Here is a 19,871-nt window from a genome sequence, read left to right on the forward strand (position 1 = left end):
AACCATTTTGCTACATTTTTGAAAGCTGTATATTAACTTGAGCACGACACAATGGAAAAATGATTATTAAGTCTTCCTGAAGCCAGAAACTCCTTGACCTTTCTTTTCCATTAAGTACAAAGGTGACTAGAGCAACTAAGGCCCTTTCAGCACTCAAGAACCAACGAGAGAATAAAAGACAACAATTGTCTCAGTGAGGGCTGCCTGTGTCACACAATGGATAGCAAAGCAAACCTTCCACTGCTAATCCTCCACTTTTAAGCACAGATCAAGCTGCATGACATCAACTGTAGTGTATGACTTGGTCAGGCCAACCTGAAACATCACTCAAAGCAGCACAGGTCTGGAAGTCCAAGGCTCTGGAGCACAGAGCATAGGAAATGCTCTTGTTGCAAACTGTCATAAACCCCGCAGCCACATTTGAATGCCAAACAGGAATACCAGTTTTTAGAAACACCTTTAACTCAGCTATAAGGTAACACTGGAAAACCATTCCTCATGACTTCTGCAGTAGACTAATAAAACTGAGACCTTTACAGCTTTAAAAAGGAGCACTTATTCATTCAACAGCTGCTTAAACAATGGTACAGAATAAACACCTCAAAGCTTAATTAAAAGATAAGTGATCACCTCTACATGCAACTTTTTAAAATAATTTTTAAAGCAGAAGGACATGAAAGTTTTCAGACATAGGAAGATGTCAATTTATCTTTTTTTTTTTTAATACCTGTTACTTCCAACCTCTTTATGTTCATTACTCACTGATATTGATGTGCACATGCTCCTACCACAACAACCAGTCCTGCAAATATCAAATACAAGTAGGTGGCCTATTACCCATCATTTCAGCATTTCTAATGAATACAAGCATGATAAACAAGAACCAATGCTTGGATTGCTTAGGTTCATGCCTTCAGTCTTTCATCTATAGCCTCAATGTGATATGGCAACACCAAATGGCAAATTCAAGGATATGGCCACAGGTGAACTCTACAACACTCCTATCTGACACCACTCACCAGACACTAGAAGGTTGAGGAACATGCCTCCTCTTTACTAGCACCAGCTGTAAGCCAACACAGTAGCCTCTTACCTACTATGAGGAAGACTGTGTAGCCATAATTACAGCCTTCAAAGTTTTGATCAGGTATTAAAGTAAGTAGGTGCTCAGAGGGAGACATCAGCTGGATTTTTATTTTATACAACTGGAATGTCACTTCCAGGAGCCACAGCCAATGACCTGAAAGCAATAACTGTTATCATTCAATCTGCACACTGCAGGTCTGGCAATCTGGTGCACAGGTTCCTCTGGTACATCGTCCTATAGATAGCATTATTTCTGCTACATCAAGTGTGTTGAGCAGCACAGGCTGCAAATGAGTATGTTTCTGAATAGATTTCCATTAGAACTAAGATACTGAGATTCACAAAGCCAAACTTTTTTCTAACTAGATTTAGTCAGAAGTACTTAAACCTACATCAGAAAAGAAATCAGACACTCAGAATGTTTCATTCTGGAAACCGTACTTCTAATGCCTGAGAAGCACAAGCCCTTTATAAGCATGCAGGATAAACCAATGCAATTCAAAATCAGGCCTTCCAAATGCTTGGTAAGCAGTAGCAAAGAGTGAAACAACATTTTCAACATGTATGGATATCTAGTCACACCTGTTTTTCAGCTGCTTCAGTTTTGATTTTCTAGAGCTTTTGTAGATACTGTAGCTACAAGTACTTATTCACAGCCTTTTACAAAAGAGAAACTAGCTGAAGGGACACTTCACTGCCAGGAGCTCCGAACCTTGTCAAGAAATAGGTCTGTGAGGTTACTCGCACAAGCAGCCAGTTGAAGCATCTGCAGATTCTCTAACAAGATGATCATATCTGTATTCCCCCTCTGTATTGTGGTCAAAGATTCTTAAAAAAAAAAAAAAGCTTATTTTTCTCACTGGGCTCCTATACTACACAGTAAGAAGGCTGGCTACTGGGGAGAGTGCATGAACTTGAAGCCTGCTCACTACATTTCCACTCATTTAGACAGAGTTAGTAGCAAAACCAATACTGTTTCCTGTGAAATTGACTCCACACCCACCCTTTATGTACTCTGAGCTTCTTTAGATTTCCCCCTTGACCAATATCACACCTTGCAGGCTAATCTTCCCTCTCTGACAATTACCTTAAGAGCCAGGCACCTCATTGCCTTTCAACCTGATGCCCTCCAACTGCTCAGAAAGCACAGTGACTTAGTAGGGCTCACCTCTGAGTTTTACTACATTTCACTTACAGGAGGTGAACCTGCTGTGATTTAGTTATCTACCATTAGCATTCGCAAAGACACTGACAAACGTCAGCTGGAGGTTTTTGCCTTCAGCAAACACTCAAACTCTGAGAAAAGAAACAAGACTCCACAGTCAACCCTGTTTTTACAAGCACTGGAATCCCACAGTGGATTCAGAAAGACGCATGTTAAATGTTGTTTTGGCTTGTCCTCAGAGTGCTGTAAGGCTTCAGGAGTTCCAAACAGTTTTGGAATTGGAAGGTCTGATGAAGTACATGGCACAAAGCAACTTCACATGGAGTAACCAAAGATTTCATGCAGACCACCCTAATGGGAAGGACTTGCTTCCTCCAAGATGGATAGAACTGTAAGAGTTTGAGAAGGAAAATGGTGTTCACCTTAACCTGCACTCAAGTTCATTCAATTTCCAACAATTTCAACTCAACATTTGACACTACAGCAATTGCTGTATCATGAAGCCTACTGAGTTTTCAATTGCCAATCTTCAAGTTCAGGTTAGCTGCACAATAGTCAATCATAGCCTCATGACATCATTTACATTCTAGAGGAAGCACTCCCTTCCAGTACATTCTACCTGCTTCAATAGCTTCCAAATTATCAACAATAGCTGCCTTGAATTTTAGTTTGTTGCATTCAGCTTTCTACAGTACAAAAAAAAAAAACAAAAAAAAAAACACCATATGACAGGGGATCAAGTTGTGAAGACACACAGCAAATTCAACAGCAATAGTGGCCCACAAGAATAATCACTTGAACTACGAGTTGCAGAAAAGTGACAGCCATGTGGAGCTAGTTCCAAGTTCCCATCCATATTCTACTAACATAATCATAACAAAACCAGTCCAATATTTAAGTGTTTCTGAAACAGCTGAAGTAGGAAAGAAATTACAAAAAAGGAAACCAGCAGTCAGAGGCAGTTTTTTTTTTAAGAACAGTTCCTGGAATAACCTGTATCTGAAATGTTTATTCATAACAGTACAAGAGTGTCAGCAGTAGTACTTTTGCATTATATGGGAGCAATTACCTAATTAAAACTGACCTCCTACATTAGAATGAGTACTGAGATAATTAAGCCCCCATTGACCATAAAAGCCCAGTATTATAACAATCACTTTGAATAAAGAAGAGCCTGCATGTGAGGAAAAAAAGGCACTACATGCCAACTGCAAAGACTTTTTTTGTTGTTGTTCCAGCTCTCCCCCCCCCCCCCCCCCCCCCCCCAAAACAAGTGTCAGGAACATAATGGCTACATTCAAGGTTGCATCATAGACCCCATAAAATCTTGGCTTTGTGCCGTCAAAACAGCAAGTGTTACTTTTAGTATGAAAAATATCTTAGCTACATTGTCTCAAGTCTGCAGATGGCATAAGCACAGGCTTCTAGCCAATACACATATTTAAGAACAAGACATTCATCTATAAGAAATAAGAGCTTTGGGTGTCCAGTTCCAGTCTCATAAATGAAACCTTGGAGTAGTCACTGAAAACAGTAAAGTCTCAGTTAACCTGCTTGTACAAATAAACAGGTGAGCAATACAGGTGCCTGCATGAAGTATATTTTTCATTTTGACTTCCAACAGCATAGCACAGATACAGTTTGAGATATGCATGATTTGCTTCATGAAAGGTCAAAAAGAAAGCTACCTGTAAAACTTACCCCATGTCAATTAATTTAAGGCAGCGCTCCAGTTCAGTAGAGCTGCCGTCAGTGCCTACTACCTGAGCATCAAACAAAACAAACACTATTGATATAAAACCACAGGGCATCATACAGTTTCATCCCACTTGCTGTTCTACCTCAGTTACACTGGAAGTTACATGAAGCCTTCAAAACAATCTATACTCCTTTGAACATACTAAGCATCATCAAGACTGAACAAAGTGTCTGACAAAGGGAAGCAGTAAGCAGATGGAAAAGAATGCTACATGTCTGAAAAACTATACCAGAAGATCCATAAAGACTGTAGCCACACTGATATCAATTGAAATTCAAACTGGGCACCACTTGTTTTTTTGAATTCTTTTAAAAAATTACTTCGGTAATACAAAACCCCACAGGGTGCTCCTTGATCTTAGGCATACTTAGAGACCCAATTAACGCCTGTGTTCTAAGCAGGTTTAAGGCCAGAAGTTGATAAAAAAAAAAAAAAAGAAATACTTTGCTTTAATTATCTTCAGTAAACACTGTGAGAAATGGCATGCACTTCCATCACCATTGTATTTTCACTGCATACAAAAATAGTTCTCAGTAGGGGACTCCTGAAGAAAAGACTGTCTCACATTTTGCTTTAAAATGCAACTGCTGTACTTATTGTCAGAAGCCCATAAGCCACCATCAGGTACCACTGCAATCACATCGCAGTATCAGCGCAATTCTGTTTGAGATTCTGAGGCAACTACAAGAAGAGTTACTTTAAGTTAAGGTTAAATGTACACCGCAAACTCACACACTGACACATCAAAACATTTTGGACCTTTGATGTATACAAGTGTGAAGAGTTTTATTACCTGCTGCACTGTACACTGAGAAACACAGGCCTTCCCAGCTACAACTCCAGTACCTCTTTCATGTTCAGTTCTTGGGAGCACATCTCAGACACATGGAAAAGGATAAAACTATTTGATATAGACTGTCCATAGCCTGTAAGTCCCTAACACTGGATCTAACCTAAGGTATACACAGAACCAGAGGAAAAGTGAGCAAAGGAGTTCGCTCTGTCATGCAGTGCAAAGAAAGTAAATACTTCTACACATAACTGCCACAACATGCAAGCAGAACTCACAGCTCACATTGCTTAGGTATGTGATGAAGACTTGAACATCTATACAACAGCTATACCTGGTTCTACAGTTCAGACATTCTTGGGCTTCTCTGACCCTGCCATCTGGGCCTAATCCATCACAGAGTTAACATGGACAAGGAGTGTCAATGCCTTAAACATGCAGTAAAACAAATGCATTCCTTCAGGTGCTTGCTAGTTACTGGCTTTTCACTTGTGGGTATGCAACACAAAGCTCTGCAATGCTGGCCAAGCACTTGCTCCAAAGGGGATGCAGGTCTGACCATAAACATGAGCCAGGGAAGCAGTGAGACTTAACAACCCCCCCAGGCCCTTACAGGACCTCTGAAGAAAGCTGAAGCAATATTAAGGATGCAGAGGACACACAGAAGACACTCAGGTCACAGAACATCCATCAGCAACCCCAGCACAGATGAGAATGCAGGAACTACTACCTGGGTCTTTGATAAGCTTTCCACCACGCTGCTGAGCACAGCCTGCCACTTTAAACCGTCTGTGCCTATGAGGGCATCATGAGCTAACAGCAACACAAGTAACACAGTTTGAGGGTAAGGAGAATCTTGTACAACAGAAGCATACTTCAGCTCTCCATGAACTATTCTATGCTTCCATTAAAACCAGAAGCTCCCAAGACCCTTGACATGAGCATGTAAGATGTTTAAAACCACCCAAGTATTTGAAGTTGTTCATCTGATGGTCTGATACCCCTAATTAAGAAATTTTAGACAATTTAGACAAACTGTAAAATAATGCAAAACTGGTAAAGACTTAATAGAGCTACATGCTTGTTGATCTGTAAGGCCCTGACCAGTGGACCTGAGAATTCCAAGCAGCGATCAAAGGCCTCTTCCTAAGTTTCAAAACAACAAAAGGCAGCTCAGGAGTTGGCAGCCCCAAGTCCCCAGTACAGGACTCCAAGCCTCTACCTCATACCAGGTATCCAATGCAATAAGACTGCATTAAAAACCTGTAAAAGCCTTATCCAAAGCTTTAATAAGAAGCTCAATTTGGTCCATCATCAAGGAGAGAACAAGTAGGAACTGTTCTACCACAACTAAATGCCTGCCTGTACTGATGTCTCAATCCTGTGCTGCTGCCTTACAGTACATTCTTTCTTTTGTACTTCAAATGGATTGCACAGAAAAACAGCTGCCGAGCTGCACGAGACAAAGAAATTTTTTCTACTTACTGAAACTGACAGCGTGATGTGACATTTTGACATCCAAGTACTACACTAAATATCAGGCTCCCATCCATTATCCAAATAAGCAATGGAGTGACTTGTAAACGCAAATCTTCTACTCACAGGCTCGTGTTTACAGTACACAGACAGATGAGCAACCCTGCACCAGCACTTTCACAGCATATACTTTTGGCTGGAAAGACAGCTCACAGCCACTAGCTCCCACTGCAGGCCACAGAGGGGGTCATGAAGACCTCCCTGCAACATCAGCAATATAGTGAGGGCTCTCAGTTAAGGCCAGTGAGCCTAACACTATGCAACCTGCAGTGCAGGGCACCATCTTTCCCTGTCCATGGTGCATTTAGAATGACCAAGGCCTGGGTGAAAACCCTTCCCAACAGAATGCATTTCTCCTCTCTGCCACTTAACTCCTCTCCCATTTCCAGACAGCTTTCCTGTGGCTACGTTACTTTTTTAATACTCAGCACAGACATCCACTGATAAAAGTGCTAATGGCAACTGAACAGTAATGTAAGAACCGAAAGGGGAAAACAGGCTTGGATTTTGTCTGCATATCAAACAGCACAACCCCAAGCAACACTGTCTTCCTAAATGCTCTACACTGCAGTAACTGCCACAGAGAACACTACGTGCCAGGGCAAAGCAGGATTCCTCTTCCCAGCTGGGAAGAAGGGGAGGGAAATTAGCTGTAGACAGTGCTCTCAGCTGACACAGCCCCTATGGGCAGCTGCATCCTTGCTAGGGCTAAAGCTTTGTTCTAGAATTGTACACTGCTGCAAGCACTGCGCTAAAAGGATTTAACAACTAGTTTCAGGGCAAGGTCTCTAGCTAGTACAGCTCACTGAATTAACTACAAGACACTGAAGTGTCTCCAAGCACATAAAAGAGTCAGCGAAAGAAGATGCTAAGCACAGTGAAGATGCTCAAGCACAAGTTCTCTAAACCATTGAGGAACTGTCTTCAATTAGCCTTTTCTCTCACCTCCTTCAATATTTCCTTTTCTTCTAGAACGGCTGTCATTTTCAGCTAATTTCAGAAGAGAGCGGCTGTTTGCCCTTCCCTGGGAAACACCTGATGACTAACAAAACTTTTCCACTTGCTCTAAAATTCATGCCACTTAGATCATTAATGAGGCATCTAGAAAATATATGAGACGCATGCAAACAAGCAGGAAAAGGTGCTATACAGTCATTAGACTGATGTTAGCCTTACTGCTAAAACACAAGTGAGAGGAGATTGAAAGGAGAGAGATAACATTGCACCATTTTTCTTCCTAAGTGCTGTTTAAGTAGAACATAAACAGTACTCATTGTCACCCGAGTGCTTCAAATGAAAGGAAAAACCTATTAAGCTACCTGACAAGGTGGCAAGTTGACACTCCTGTCAGAAGTATTCCCAAGCAAGTTTTCTGTAAAAATTTATTTAATGTTTCTATCTGAGATGCAACTGTTACCTGAACAGTCTGAAAAACTTCACACTACAGCAGAACAGCCACCGGCATAGGAATTTGACACTACAATTGTTTGTCTGGTAGTCTGTCTTTCAAGTCAGACAAAAATATTCTTGTAAAGCAGGATGAGGTCAAGTATGACAGAACAGCAGCACATCAGGAGCACCAGGACTCCCCTGAATCTATTCCCTACAGACCATCTCATTCCCCTCACTATCATCATGAGCAACCTCTCATTGCACCTTTGCCTTTGATGATTATGAGGTTGTATATTAGAATTAATGTTGTTCCCCTGAATGCTGTTATGAGAAGCAAACTACTAAGTGGATTGCTACTGCCTGCAGGTACAGTTGTAGCAAGGACAGATGCTTTAACAGAAAGACTTCAATAGCACTGACTGCTATGATCAGACTATTTATCTATATTACATTTAAAATCCAGTTCTAAAGGGAGTGCAAAACAGCATAAATACACACTAAACATCCAAGACCAATAACTCCTTTAAAGGAAGTAGAGCTGCTTAACAACTCTTCCAAGGATTCACTATCAAACATCCCCTTTTCTAAGGTAGGACCAACTTGAACATTTTCTCATGAAGAGAAAATATCCATTTGGGATAGCTTTGTTATAAGAGGCTACTTAGCCCTGGAAAATTAGCCTCTCTTTACCCTTGGAAGAATAATATAAATTACATCAAATCCATCTACAGTGAATCATTATGCTTCCTGAACCACAACTCACCAGCTTTCCTGAAAATCTAGTCACCCATATTGCACAGCATTCATGGTACAGCTGTACCAGTAACTCAGTAACAAAACAGTAAATTCATACTGCATTTCTCAGGATACACCTATGAGGCAGAGCAGAGCATTTTCTAATTAAACCTTGCCAGCAGGAAGCAAACTAAACAGGTCATGCTGGCAGTACTGCTGAAGGAGTCCAGCCAGGATTAAAGAACCCCAGTAAGGACGTTAACCTGGGAGTCAACTAACAAAAACCCTTCTCCACCACATAAGCCCACTGTGACTCATTATTAACACCTGAGGGCATCTCACAGCCAGCATCAGGCAATTCAACACACCCTCTCTAGTTAACAGAAAATGGTGGAGACAACTGCTATTTAAACCAAGTTCAGAGTCGTCAATAAAGCTTCCCTCCTGCACTGTTAAGCACAGAGAATAACTGTGGTCTTAACACCCTCATTAAACGGGTACATTAAGTTTGTAAGTCATCAGTCACACAACAGGTGACAAAACACACCTATCAGGAAGCCCGCACTCCTTCCCTGTAAGCAGAAGCCCTACTGCTACCGCTGAGCAGCTGAAGATTTGGCATGCTTGCACCTTTTCAATAAAGCTACTGACCCCCAGCAAAGAGGAACAGAGTTCAAAGCAGCCCTTCTAACGGGAGGTCACGCACCCACAGCAACTTTACCATGCCTACCCTAGGAGTCACCCAGCAGTGACTGAACGCAGCTGGGAGCCCATGGATACCTGGAGAAAAAAAATGAGTTTCAGTGATGGAACTGACCTTAAGGCAAGGCTACAAGAAGCAAATGCTTGAGCACCTTCTCAGTTTTGTAACAAACAAAAGCAGCTAACGCATTCTGCCAGAACACACCAAGCCAGGTCCTCGTCACGCAGATCGCTGTTTGTCCAGCACGTCTTAAGGCCGCCCTCATGCCCAGCCCTGGGGACGGGTGCGCGGTTACCTTCGAAACTTCTAGGCGGCCACGAGGCATCGGGGTCGCTGTAGTTTCTGAAGTGGCCGCCAGGTGGCGCTGCAAACCCGCCCGAATCGCAGAGCCCGCAGCTGCACCGAGATGCTACCGTGATAACGGGCGCGTTGTGCGCCAGCACCGCAGCCATTTTGACGTCTCAACCTTCTCTCCCAGGCACGTTAACAGCACCCTGACGCCATTAATGGGAGCTCTGTTCTTTCCATCTCAGCTTCACTCATGTGTAATATCGGGCCCCAAAACCGGACAAATGAACCTTCCAAGTCCCAAGAACACAATACCTTCATTTTTAGTACCCAACGAGCCCAGCATAAAGATAGGAAAAATGTAACTCAGCCTGAAGTCTGAGCCCCACTGTCTGCCAACAGGCTAGGTTCTGAGCCCCCAGTACAAGTTAATTAGTGTTATAAGCTGTTAAAGGAGCCTTTTTGAAGCCTCTATTTCTTAACCCCCAAACCAGCAAAGTAAGGCTAGATCCAAGTTCTAAGAGCACAATGCTTAGTCCCACTTCTCAAGCCTGCAGAGCAGCACAACGCACCTGCTTTCAAACCCTAAGAAAGCAGGATTCAGCCTCCATTTTCAAGACTTAGAAAGACACCATTCAGTCCATTTCCAAACTCCCCAACCAGACACAGGGAGCAGCACAAAGTCTACCTAAGCCCCCAGGATAGGGCCAAAGCTCAGAACCCACTCTCCCCACACTAACCTCAGCCACCAGGCTCCATCTGCTGCTGTTACCACCGCTGCTTAACACCCAAGGAGCTGAAGAACTCCACACTCGATACCAGGCTGCTGAAGCTACTGAGGAGCTGGCACAGGCTTTTATAACCTGAGACCGTTAGAAATGGCCACGTGCAGGCAGAGCCAGCAGGTGTGCCTCGTGAGCCTGATGGGCCGTTGGTAACAGCTGTGGGGACAGGACCCGGTGTGGAGGCATGGCTGCTGGAGGCAGCACTGTGAGGGGTTTGTGTGGGAATGTTTCCTTTTTGTCTTCGCTCACCCTCAATTTGCTGTTTAAAGCTAAGGAGAGTTAGCCTGTTTTTGTTCAAAGGCTCTCCTGTAGCTAGAACAGTGTTTGGAGAAACCATCTCCTGTAAGGATCTGGGCATTCAGATAAAGGGCATGAATGACTGAGGTGGAAGGGTTCATGCTTCAAACACAGGAGTTTGCTGCACCAGTTGTTAAAAATACTGCTTAAAATTTAACTCCTTTTGCTTTCCAGATACTCTGTTGAACCTTTTTCAGTTGAAACTGGATTTTTTTAAGTCAGCATGCGGTCCCAGTTCCAGGCACAGTAATAAATACTGCTCCAAGATTCTTCCTTTTTTCCTTTGGGATTTTAGATAAGTCTCCGTGTGAAAGAGAATTTGTGTCTCTCTCTGCTGCTGCTGCAGTTTTAACTGGAATTGACTTAATCACATTAAATTTCCTACTGATGTAGTCTCCATGTGTAATCCCATCTTTCTCAGAAAAAAACTTGTAAAAGTCAATTTAAAATCAGACATGAAAGAATCACAACTGGAGGAATGAGGGGACTCTGGCTGCAAATCCATGGCAGGGTGAGATGGTTCATTCAGCTCCCCAGATTTTCTGCTGAAAACACTTTCTACTTCTTCTACAAGGTTTTCTCAGCAGCTCTGGTAAACTTCAAAACAAGCACAGGTGGAGGGCTCATTCTCACAGGTGTCCTTCCAAAATGCTAAGTATTCTTATTTTACCTTTGTTTTTTTTCCTCCCAGATGAACACACAGAAAGCATATTTTCTTCACAGATGAATTATTTGCATTGTTAGTTGCAAAATCATGGCAGGCATGGGCTGTGCTATTGAGTTGGAGTGAATGTTCACAAGCACTGACAACTCTTTCGGGTGGACTTTGTACAGTAAGGTCCCAAGACCACCTACACTCAGCAAGGATAATACCAGTTCTTCTTTAAACCATTTATCCAGAGAAAGAAACAGATCCCTTACTCAGTAACTTCACACCACTACTAATATTTTTAGTTCAGATGCTTTAAAGTGTGCTTTATAAAAGTAAATTTTGGATTTAGAAATAGCAAGTTGTCTACAAGCAATATCTCATTATTTGTATGGCAACTAAACATTTGTAAGGAAATACGCATGTAAATGCAGAGTGATTGTATTTTGTTGTTGGGGTAGAAAGGGAACCTCCTCCCAGTATCACAGGCTGCTCTAATTACATGCTGATTTTTTAAATTACTTTCACCTGCATGCATCATTTCTTCCATGCATAAAAAACCAAGTATATACATTATCACATCAGCAGGTGAGATCTGTCTATCAGGACACTATAATCTCTGCTTCCAGAGAATAATGCAGTGCAAAGGTATTGATGCTTCATATACTAGCAGAGAATAATAAACACCTTAGAATGACAGATTAAAATAGTCTGCAGCAGCAGTGTAATCCAGCAGCCTGGGAGATAGGAAACACAGCCTTCTTTTGAAGCTTTATTTGATTAGAATGAGTCATGCCATGCCTCGGTACTTCCATTTTCCTCCACTACTTAAGACTATGTAATAAAAAAGAACTTGAAAAAGTTGAACTTAAAGTCCATTTCTATTTCCTCCTCTCTGAAAAGTGCATGCGTACTTGTCCATGGCAGCGCTTTCTCCTGAAGTCTTTGTGTGGCAAATGGAAATCAGTGTATGGCATGCTTGTTTTGTGGCAGAGCACAGTCATGCTGCATCTTAGAGGGAGGGAGAGAAGAACATGTAGAAGTGGCAGAGGTGGTATCCTATGATGCCCTGACCAACAGTACTCTGCAGAAGTCCTCTCTAAACTCTTGGGAACCAACTACTCAGTCACCAGTATTGTTTTCTTATGCATTATTATAGCAAGTCAGCTTGCCCTGGAGCACAGATTTGCTGTACTCCCTTCAAGATGAGTTCAGATACGGTACTCTGTGACAGGAACACTCTGGAGTTCCTAGAATTGATTCAAAGCAGAAATCATCCAGCAGCAAATCTTTTATCTTTCAACTTTTTTCCTTCTGTATTCCATCTTTATCAATGCCATATTCAATTTCACACTAACTATGAACACCTGTTTCCAGAAAGGGCTGGCATATTTTTCTTCACGATGTCATATACTCAACTCTGCTTGGTCCTTGCTATCCACCTTCTGAGTGAGTACATCGGCGTGCCTCTCTATTCAATGTATGCATGCATGTCCTGGAGAAGAATTTTTGTTTCAATGTTAGACTTTTGTTCAGGAGGAACTTCCCAAGTGTTGGAAAGTCACAGGAAGCACTCAAAAGACAGAGGTAGCTATACAAGTTCTTTCTGCAGCATGCATCTTCAAAGCAAAGGCTGAGGTTTCTGTAAATATGCTGTTTCAAATATTTCAAATCTGAGAAAGTCTTACACGTGCATATGACTGCAGAAATCTGGGCGAGTTGCGTATGTGTATCTGACAAGGGAGTTTTAATTACGTTGCTTTTAGCCCCTCTTCACTGATGATTCATTCCACTTCTTAAGTGCATCAGGAATTTGGAAACACCTGAATGTGTTTAATCTACTCTGAGGGGCATAGGGGATTAAGCAAACCGCTCAGGAACTTTCAAAATGCATTTACTTTGACTCAGAAACCACTCTTCAGTTTTAAACAGCTTTTATATCCTATTGTCAGTGATTTTTATTAGTACCTCTTCCACAAGTCACAGGAACCTGGAAGTGTTTTAAACCTGTTTTCCAGACAAAGACATGGTGAAGGCAATTGTTTTTCCTCAGAAAGAAGCACAAGCCTCCGCAGAGGGCACTGAAGTCCCTTGAGCCACCTGCACTGATGTTAACTCTGTGAAGTACATGTTATAAAAGAACACTGTGTAAAGAAAATGTTGTTCTGCACATTCAGTTTTGTTAATTCTAAATTACAAAATAAAAAAAATTGTAATGGGTTTTGAAGATACAACATATGAAGGGAAAAGAGCTTTTTTCTACAGAATGAAGTTTGGGGATGTACGTATTCCTTCATTTTGTAAAGGATAAAATAACAAAATCATGGATCAAAACAGAAAAAAAAAAAAAGCCTTATTATCTTAAAGATTTTATTGCTACATGCTCCCCAGTACAACAAACAGGATCAGTAGTGTACACTTTAATGAAAGAGAAAATAGCTTGGTAGAAAAGAAAGCAAAAAGGTACAATGATTATCTACACCCACATTGTATATATGTAGAAGATAAAGACAGAGAATTTGACTTTTTGGAAATTTCCAAGTAATAAAACACACCCTATTTGTCTGTTTGAGGCTCAGGGATTGTCTGTACACTATATTTAATACTAATTTCTTTGACCTTCAAAAGCCTTGCAGAAAGGTAGCAGCAATTCTTTAGAGGTGGTGAGTAGGTACTAGAGTGGGTTAGATAATGCACATCACAATGTGAGATGCGCAGTGACCCCATACTTCCTTGAAAAGGATTCTTCTTAAATTTCATTTACAATAAAAGTCTTCTGACAACAGTTTTCATCCTTACCTTATCCTAGTGATTATGCATAATCACCTCAGAAGTTTCTTTCCAGAATTTAATCTTTGGAGTCCTAATTTGGAATGCTACTGTTTTATAGTAGGTTATAGGTACACATCCGCTGTTCTGTCAAATAGGGCAATCATGAGAACTTCTTATGGGGAAACAAAAATTGCACATGAATATTTAATATCTCACTTAGAAATTAAAGATGCTTGTAATAAAAAAAAAATTGTCACTTTTTTTTATTATTATTTTTAAGAATAAGATCAACAATTTCTCTACAGTAGTTTAGTTAGCTTAAATTTCTGTTCTATCCATATGACATAGCATGTACAAGTATCTAGTTACATCTATTTTATCTTGGCAAAAAGGATAGTCAACTGCCCTTAGTGTAAATATTTAGTACATAAAATACTATCAAGAATTCAACTTTTAATAAATATCTTTAGTTCTCAATCCTATATACAAGTACTTTACAGCAACACACAGGAGAGAGTGTGATTGGGTGGACTGTGAACAAGATGGTTATTGACATAAATTACTAGTACATTATTGCAGTCAGATGCATTGTGCTTGTGGAGATTTTGAGGTGAACCATGCTGAAAAATAAATATCTCTCTCACCTTTAAACCAATGCTTCCAATAGGAAAAAAATCTTTTAAGTCTTGCCACAGCTATTTCTTCTTAGTGCTACCACTATGGTGCTTTTTTAGCTTCATTAAAAACAACTGGATCATCTGGAAAACACAACTTTTTGACTTGTGAATATTACAGTACTTACAGTATATACATGGTTTCCTACACTGGTCTGACCTCTCAGGCAAGAGCAGACTTAAGGGACAGCACTGCAACTCCTAACCAAAGCAGTGCCTGCTCAGTGTAGGCTGCAGGTCTCAGTGTTCGTTTCACAGGCACATAAAAGCATTTTTCCAACCTGTGACTGGAATTACGCTAAAATGTCTAAACCGACTTTTAATGGGCAGGTGGCAATAAGCAGACTCATACTTTTAGAATTATACTTCTTTTTTTCCCCCTCTACTTGAAAAGAAAGCATCACATTGTTGATATTAAAAAACAATCAAACAACAAACTCTTTCCTAGTATCAGTAGATGTAATTCATATGAAAATGGAACTTATCCTTTTATGACAATGCTGCTTAAAAAATCAACTTGTGGAATGTAAATAAGGCAGTACTCAATGGCAGGCACCTAGCAGTTGTCCAGAATGTAACATAGGTAAACGGTTGTCTGACAGCACAAAACTCTTAAAAATAATACTGATTTTCTGCAATATACAGTATTTACACAACAGCTGCAAATTTGCTCATACAATATCCATTTATATAGATAAATTAGCAAAACAAGTCTTATTAACTCAGTTGTTCCACTGCAAAAGTATTTTGTATCATGTAAACGTTTGGTACTTCTTGTAGTGGGGTGTTTTCTACATGTGAGTGTTTAAAAACAAAAATCGTGAGGTGACTACTGAGGACGTGGCCACTTTCCCTGTACTAAAGCTTGACCGATGTCCTCGGCAACTTTTGTGCACTGTTAGGAATATTCTTTGGTGCTCTCCTCCAACGCATTCAAGCTAAGCAGATGACACAGTATGGAAGGAGGGACGGGTAGCAACTAGAAAGTGAACCAGCACTTCTTGTTCTTTGTATTTACAAGGAGAATTAGTTGATGATCTGCAGCGTCCTGCTCGTGGATGCGCCGTAGTGTCCAGAAGTAAAGAAGGGAAACACAAAGCGAACCAAAGCTTCTTTCTGCAACTATTCTCCATGTGGCATTCACATTCATCTTTCCACAGTGGAGGACCTTGAAGGCCATCTCTTGTCAATTTGCCTCTCACTCTTCTGTGAGGTTCTTGATGGAGAAGGAGCACCCACTGCGGTGTTATTAGCTGACACCACAGGAACAGCTGCGACCAAAGCAAGGTCATTTGGAGGACCAAGACTGCTACTGTTGGCAGGTGGCTGGTGGAACAAAGCAAATAGCTTCGAAGTCTTGGTTGCTAGAGGAACTCTCCGTTGTGGAAACTCAGCACCCTTAGGCTTTGTGTTTGACTGGAAGACGTGTGTATCTGTATCCTCTTCTGCGAAATGAAGCCTGCCCAGGCCCCTTCTCCCTGGCAGGAACTCTGCATAATGGGGGACTAAAGGTGTTGGCATCACCAAAGCTCTAGGCAAATCACTTTGATCAAACATCACTTCCTCCTCAGTTTCAGCAGCTTCAGTAAGGAATGGTGGTGGGAGAGTGCTGCTGCGCTTGCTGCAGGACTCACAGCACAGCTTGTTGTAGCCAGGGATGGAACAGTAACGTGCAAGCACTTCCATCTGACAGAAGATAGATTTGTCTCCCATACAGGGCTCATCTGCAAAACAAATGCAATGCTGATTGTAAACCTAATGAAGAGCACTGAAATACCTGTACAGCATTTAGATGGGCACTGATAAAATTATGCCTGTTTCCAAAATAATGGGCTAGTCTGAGATGTTTCATCCATGAAAGAACTCACCAAGCCCCAGAAAATAAATCGGCCCCTTTAAAGAGGCAGCTCTGTGAACAGCAACAAAAAAAATCATCAGTTACTTTGAAAATGTTGGCTTCTGTGCAGACTAGTAGCAAACAGAAGAAAGTCATGTTTGTGGAGGGCTACAGACAGCAATTAACAGTGCTAACTCTCCAGTACCAGTCATTCTATCTGCCCCAAATCTAGCCTGAGGATATTATCTATCAATAAAATTAAAAACTGTTAAATCTTCCTTTAAAGAAATCCCAACCAGTCATTTTGGGAGGAGTTGGATTCAGTGATCCTTGTGGGTCCCTTCCAACTTGGGATATTCTACAATTCCATGAACTCTCAAAGATGCCTCTTGCATAATCTCTTAAAATAAAGTGTTAGAAACATTTCTTAGTTTTTCAGTGACCCAAACATAAATGGAGAACTGATGGAAAGCTTGTAACAGATAGGTCAGATGTAAGATGCCTTCAGATCATGTGAGGCATTCCTTTCAGTCAGCAAAAGAAGACTTCTTAAAGAAGTCAAAGTTGTACTTGAGATCTCAGAAACATCAGTCTTTTTTTGAGCATTTGCTGGATACCTGTGTTGTACGGATAGAGACACAGTCACGGTGGTCAAAAAAGGTAGAGAGGAAAATCTTAAAACACAGTAAGTCAGAAGAAATGTAAGACTTTTATACTGAATATAAAAGTATGTTCATACCCAGACTTCTTTGGTGTGATCCATCATGTGAACTCAAAGGCAAAGTTCTAAGTTTTACTGTCACTTGAACTGGGACAAACATTGAGAGTTTCTTAGCACTTGAGAGTTGGTGGCAATATTGAGCATTTATGTTTTTAGTCTTGCTATCTGTTGTACCAACTATACCACCTAAATCAGGTGCAAAGGCTTTAGCAGCAGTCCCGAATGAGATGAAGAAAATACAGACATGTAACACTTCCCAGGACAGAAAACCAGCAGTGAGGACAAATAAATTGCTTGGTGCATCCATTAACTATTCAAATACTTTAGGAAGAGACTAGCAGGACTTTTCCATTAACAGATTTTTCCTAAGATATCACAGTTTATTTGTAAAGGTACTGATGGATTTTACTTAAAATAGAAGTATGCGAAACCATAATGTAAATGGCCAAAAGCTAACTCTGACCATTGAGAATATCTGTTCCATATGTGTCTTCCATTCATAGTTAGCAATTATTCAGTCAACATTTCAGTGAGCAACAGATGGCACGTAATGCCACTTATTAAGCTCTGAAATTAAATTAGCCTTCTGTACTGTGATATTTTCTCACTAGTATAGATGTTGTCTTACCACATGTCAACAGTATGTTAGGCAACCAAGTTTTCCTTTTTTTAAATATTAACTGTAGTCCAACCCCTCAATCAGTATAGATCAGTTTAATTGCACTGAATTCAGTAAAATTACACAGTTGCATCAGTGGGCTTGTGGGATGCTGTTTATAAATACCAAATTATATGAGTTCAGCACATAATATAATTTTTTTCCTTGCTCCTAGTCCTGATGTGATTCCTTGGATAGATGTTTATTGGTTCTTGACAAACCTGAGTTAAACCTGCAGATTTGCCTGAGAATATATGTAGTCCATGAAGGCACTGTAAGACTATTTTCAGTAAGAATTAGCATGTTAAATTCAAGGGCTACATTCATAATTCATCTAAACTAGAAAAGCTAATATTGAAACACAAATCTTTGCATCGTATATAGAGTAATAAATGTGCTTCCATGTAAATGAGATCTGATCTGGAAAATTATGACAGTCATCATATATACACACTCTAATTTATATCTATATATAAGTGAAATAAATATTATGACCTAAAGTAACAAACAAACCCAAAAAAGAAAGAACCAAATGATTATTTTTGCACTTTCATAATGGCAGTTCTTCTCATTTCATCCTGTTCTCTAATGGCTAATTTTTGTGGTATTGATTTGCAATAGTTTTGATTTTGTGACTCAAATGATAGTGCAAAGATTTGGTTTTGTACTTATCTACTTCCAGTAGGTTCCATAAGTACAATCTTGGAGCTATATACTCACATAATCCCTTTTTTTTATTTTTTAGGTTAACTCTGCACAACCTAGTCAACAATTTCCTATTCAGTATGGAAGCGCTTGTATCCTTCTGCTGATGTTCATGGTAAAAATTCTCCTTCTCACAATTTGTTACTTCCTTCACGGTAACTAAGAGTAGAAGACACAAGAAGGTTGTATCGGTTCTCTAGTGAATCTGTAGAAGATGAAGCTAGTAATCTAAATTGATGCAAAAATTTCACATTACATTTTAGGAGTGACACAGTTCTTACAAAAAGGATCACTGTAATTGTACATTCAGTGGGATGCTGGGTGAGAGCATCCGCCTGAGAAATCTTGCTTTGAGCTGGAATCTGATATTTGGGCACTAATATTTGAAACAGCAGGTGGATATTTTTGCATTCTGAATCAAGAGTTGCAAAGACATAGCTTGTAAAAAGACTATCCAAGGACCTGTTCATCAATTTGTACGAGTACAATGAAATCAGTTTTTGTAATCTCTGCTGAGGCATATGATTGAAGTGGTGGCTCTTCTCTTTTACACAGACATATATTTTCTAATGAAATGGAAGATGTAGGTTAATGTGCCTCATACTGCAGGAAGAATCACACTGAGGCAAATGTTCATCACAGTTCCAGTTGGATTGAATTCTCAGCAATTTTGCATTTATACAACAAATCATTTGTCAAAAACATCTGCTGTAGACAAATATTTTGCTATGTCTAATGCCCCAAAAATCAAAATAGTAATCAAAGCTATACAAACTTAAAAATAAACTACTACCACACTTTCCATGCATAAAGGGTTTACCTACATAAATATTATGGAATAATATTCATATTTTAGCTATGTTCTCCCTAAACATAGAGTGCAATAGAAACCACATTAAAAGAGTGTGGTGAAAAAGACAGACTATTTGGTCTGAAAGAATACTGTCAGCTACTTAGCGCAGAGGCAGAAAATGCTTATGCTTGGTAAAAGCTACGGCCCAAATTCCTGAGCAGAATAGAAAGGTTTGCACTCACAGATGCTGGTATAATGTGTCTAAGGAGCAGAACCCACAAGGTACCCTGTGGTTTTGTCAAAGGTATGAGGGACTTGGCTGGATGCAGCTGCCCTTGTATTAACATTTTTATTAAGACCAGTTTGCGCTGTAGGTTTGCTGCAGCAAGGCCAGATGGATCAGTACATTTTCTTGGCCATTACATTTTTATTTTTATTTTTTAACTGCAGCATGGTGTTCTATATCCTCTTTCCTTAGGGAATGAATCTGGCTTTTCAGAAGCCTGGTAAGCTACTGCAGTACTTA

The 19,871-nt window shown here is 40.4% G+C and overlaps 1 protein-coding gene and 1 long non-coding RNA gene across 5 annotated transcripts in view; both read right to left on the bottom strand.

Annotated features, from left to right (window-relative positions):
* LOC125692354 (uncharacterized) overlaps positions 1-10,269 on the bottom strand; it is a 56,444-nt gene extending 46,175 nt beyond the window's left edge. For both annotated transcript variants that reach the window (XR_007376598.1, XR_007376599.1), the window contains exon 1: positions 10,195-10,269. This is a non-coding gene — a long non-coding RNA (uncharacterized LOC125692354). The remainder of the gene's footprint in view (positions 1-10,194) is intronic.
* A 3,269-nt stretch (positions 10,270-13,538) lies between these two features.
* Positions 13,539-19,871, bottom strand: part of ADAMTS3 (ADAM metallopeptidase with thrombospondin type 1 motif 3) — a 141,866-nt gene continuing 135,533 nt past the window's right edge. For all 3 annotated transcript variants that reach the window (XM_048942692.1, XM_048942691.1, XM_048942689.1), the window contains one exon: positions 13,539-16,355. In XM_048942692.1, the coding sequence (XP_048798649.1) occupies positions 15,778-16,355 (578 nt within the window). In that variant the 3' untranslated portion in view covers positions 13,539-15,777. The remainder of the gene's footprint in view (positions 16,356-19,871) is intronic.

Source organism: Lagopus muta, chromosome 4 (assembly GCF_023343835.1).
Source record: "Lagopus muta isolate bLagMut1 chromosome 4, bLagMut1 primary, whole genome shotgun sequence".
Taxonomy (NCBI): domain Eukaryota; kingdom Metazoa; phylum Chordata; class Aves; order Galliformes; family Phasianidae; genus Lagopus; species Lagopus muta.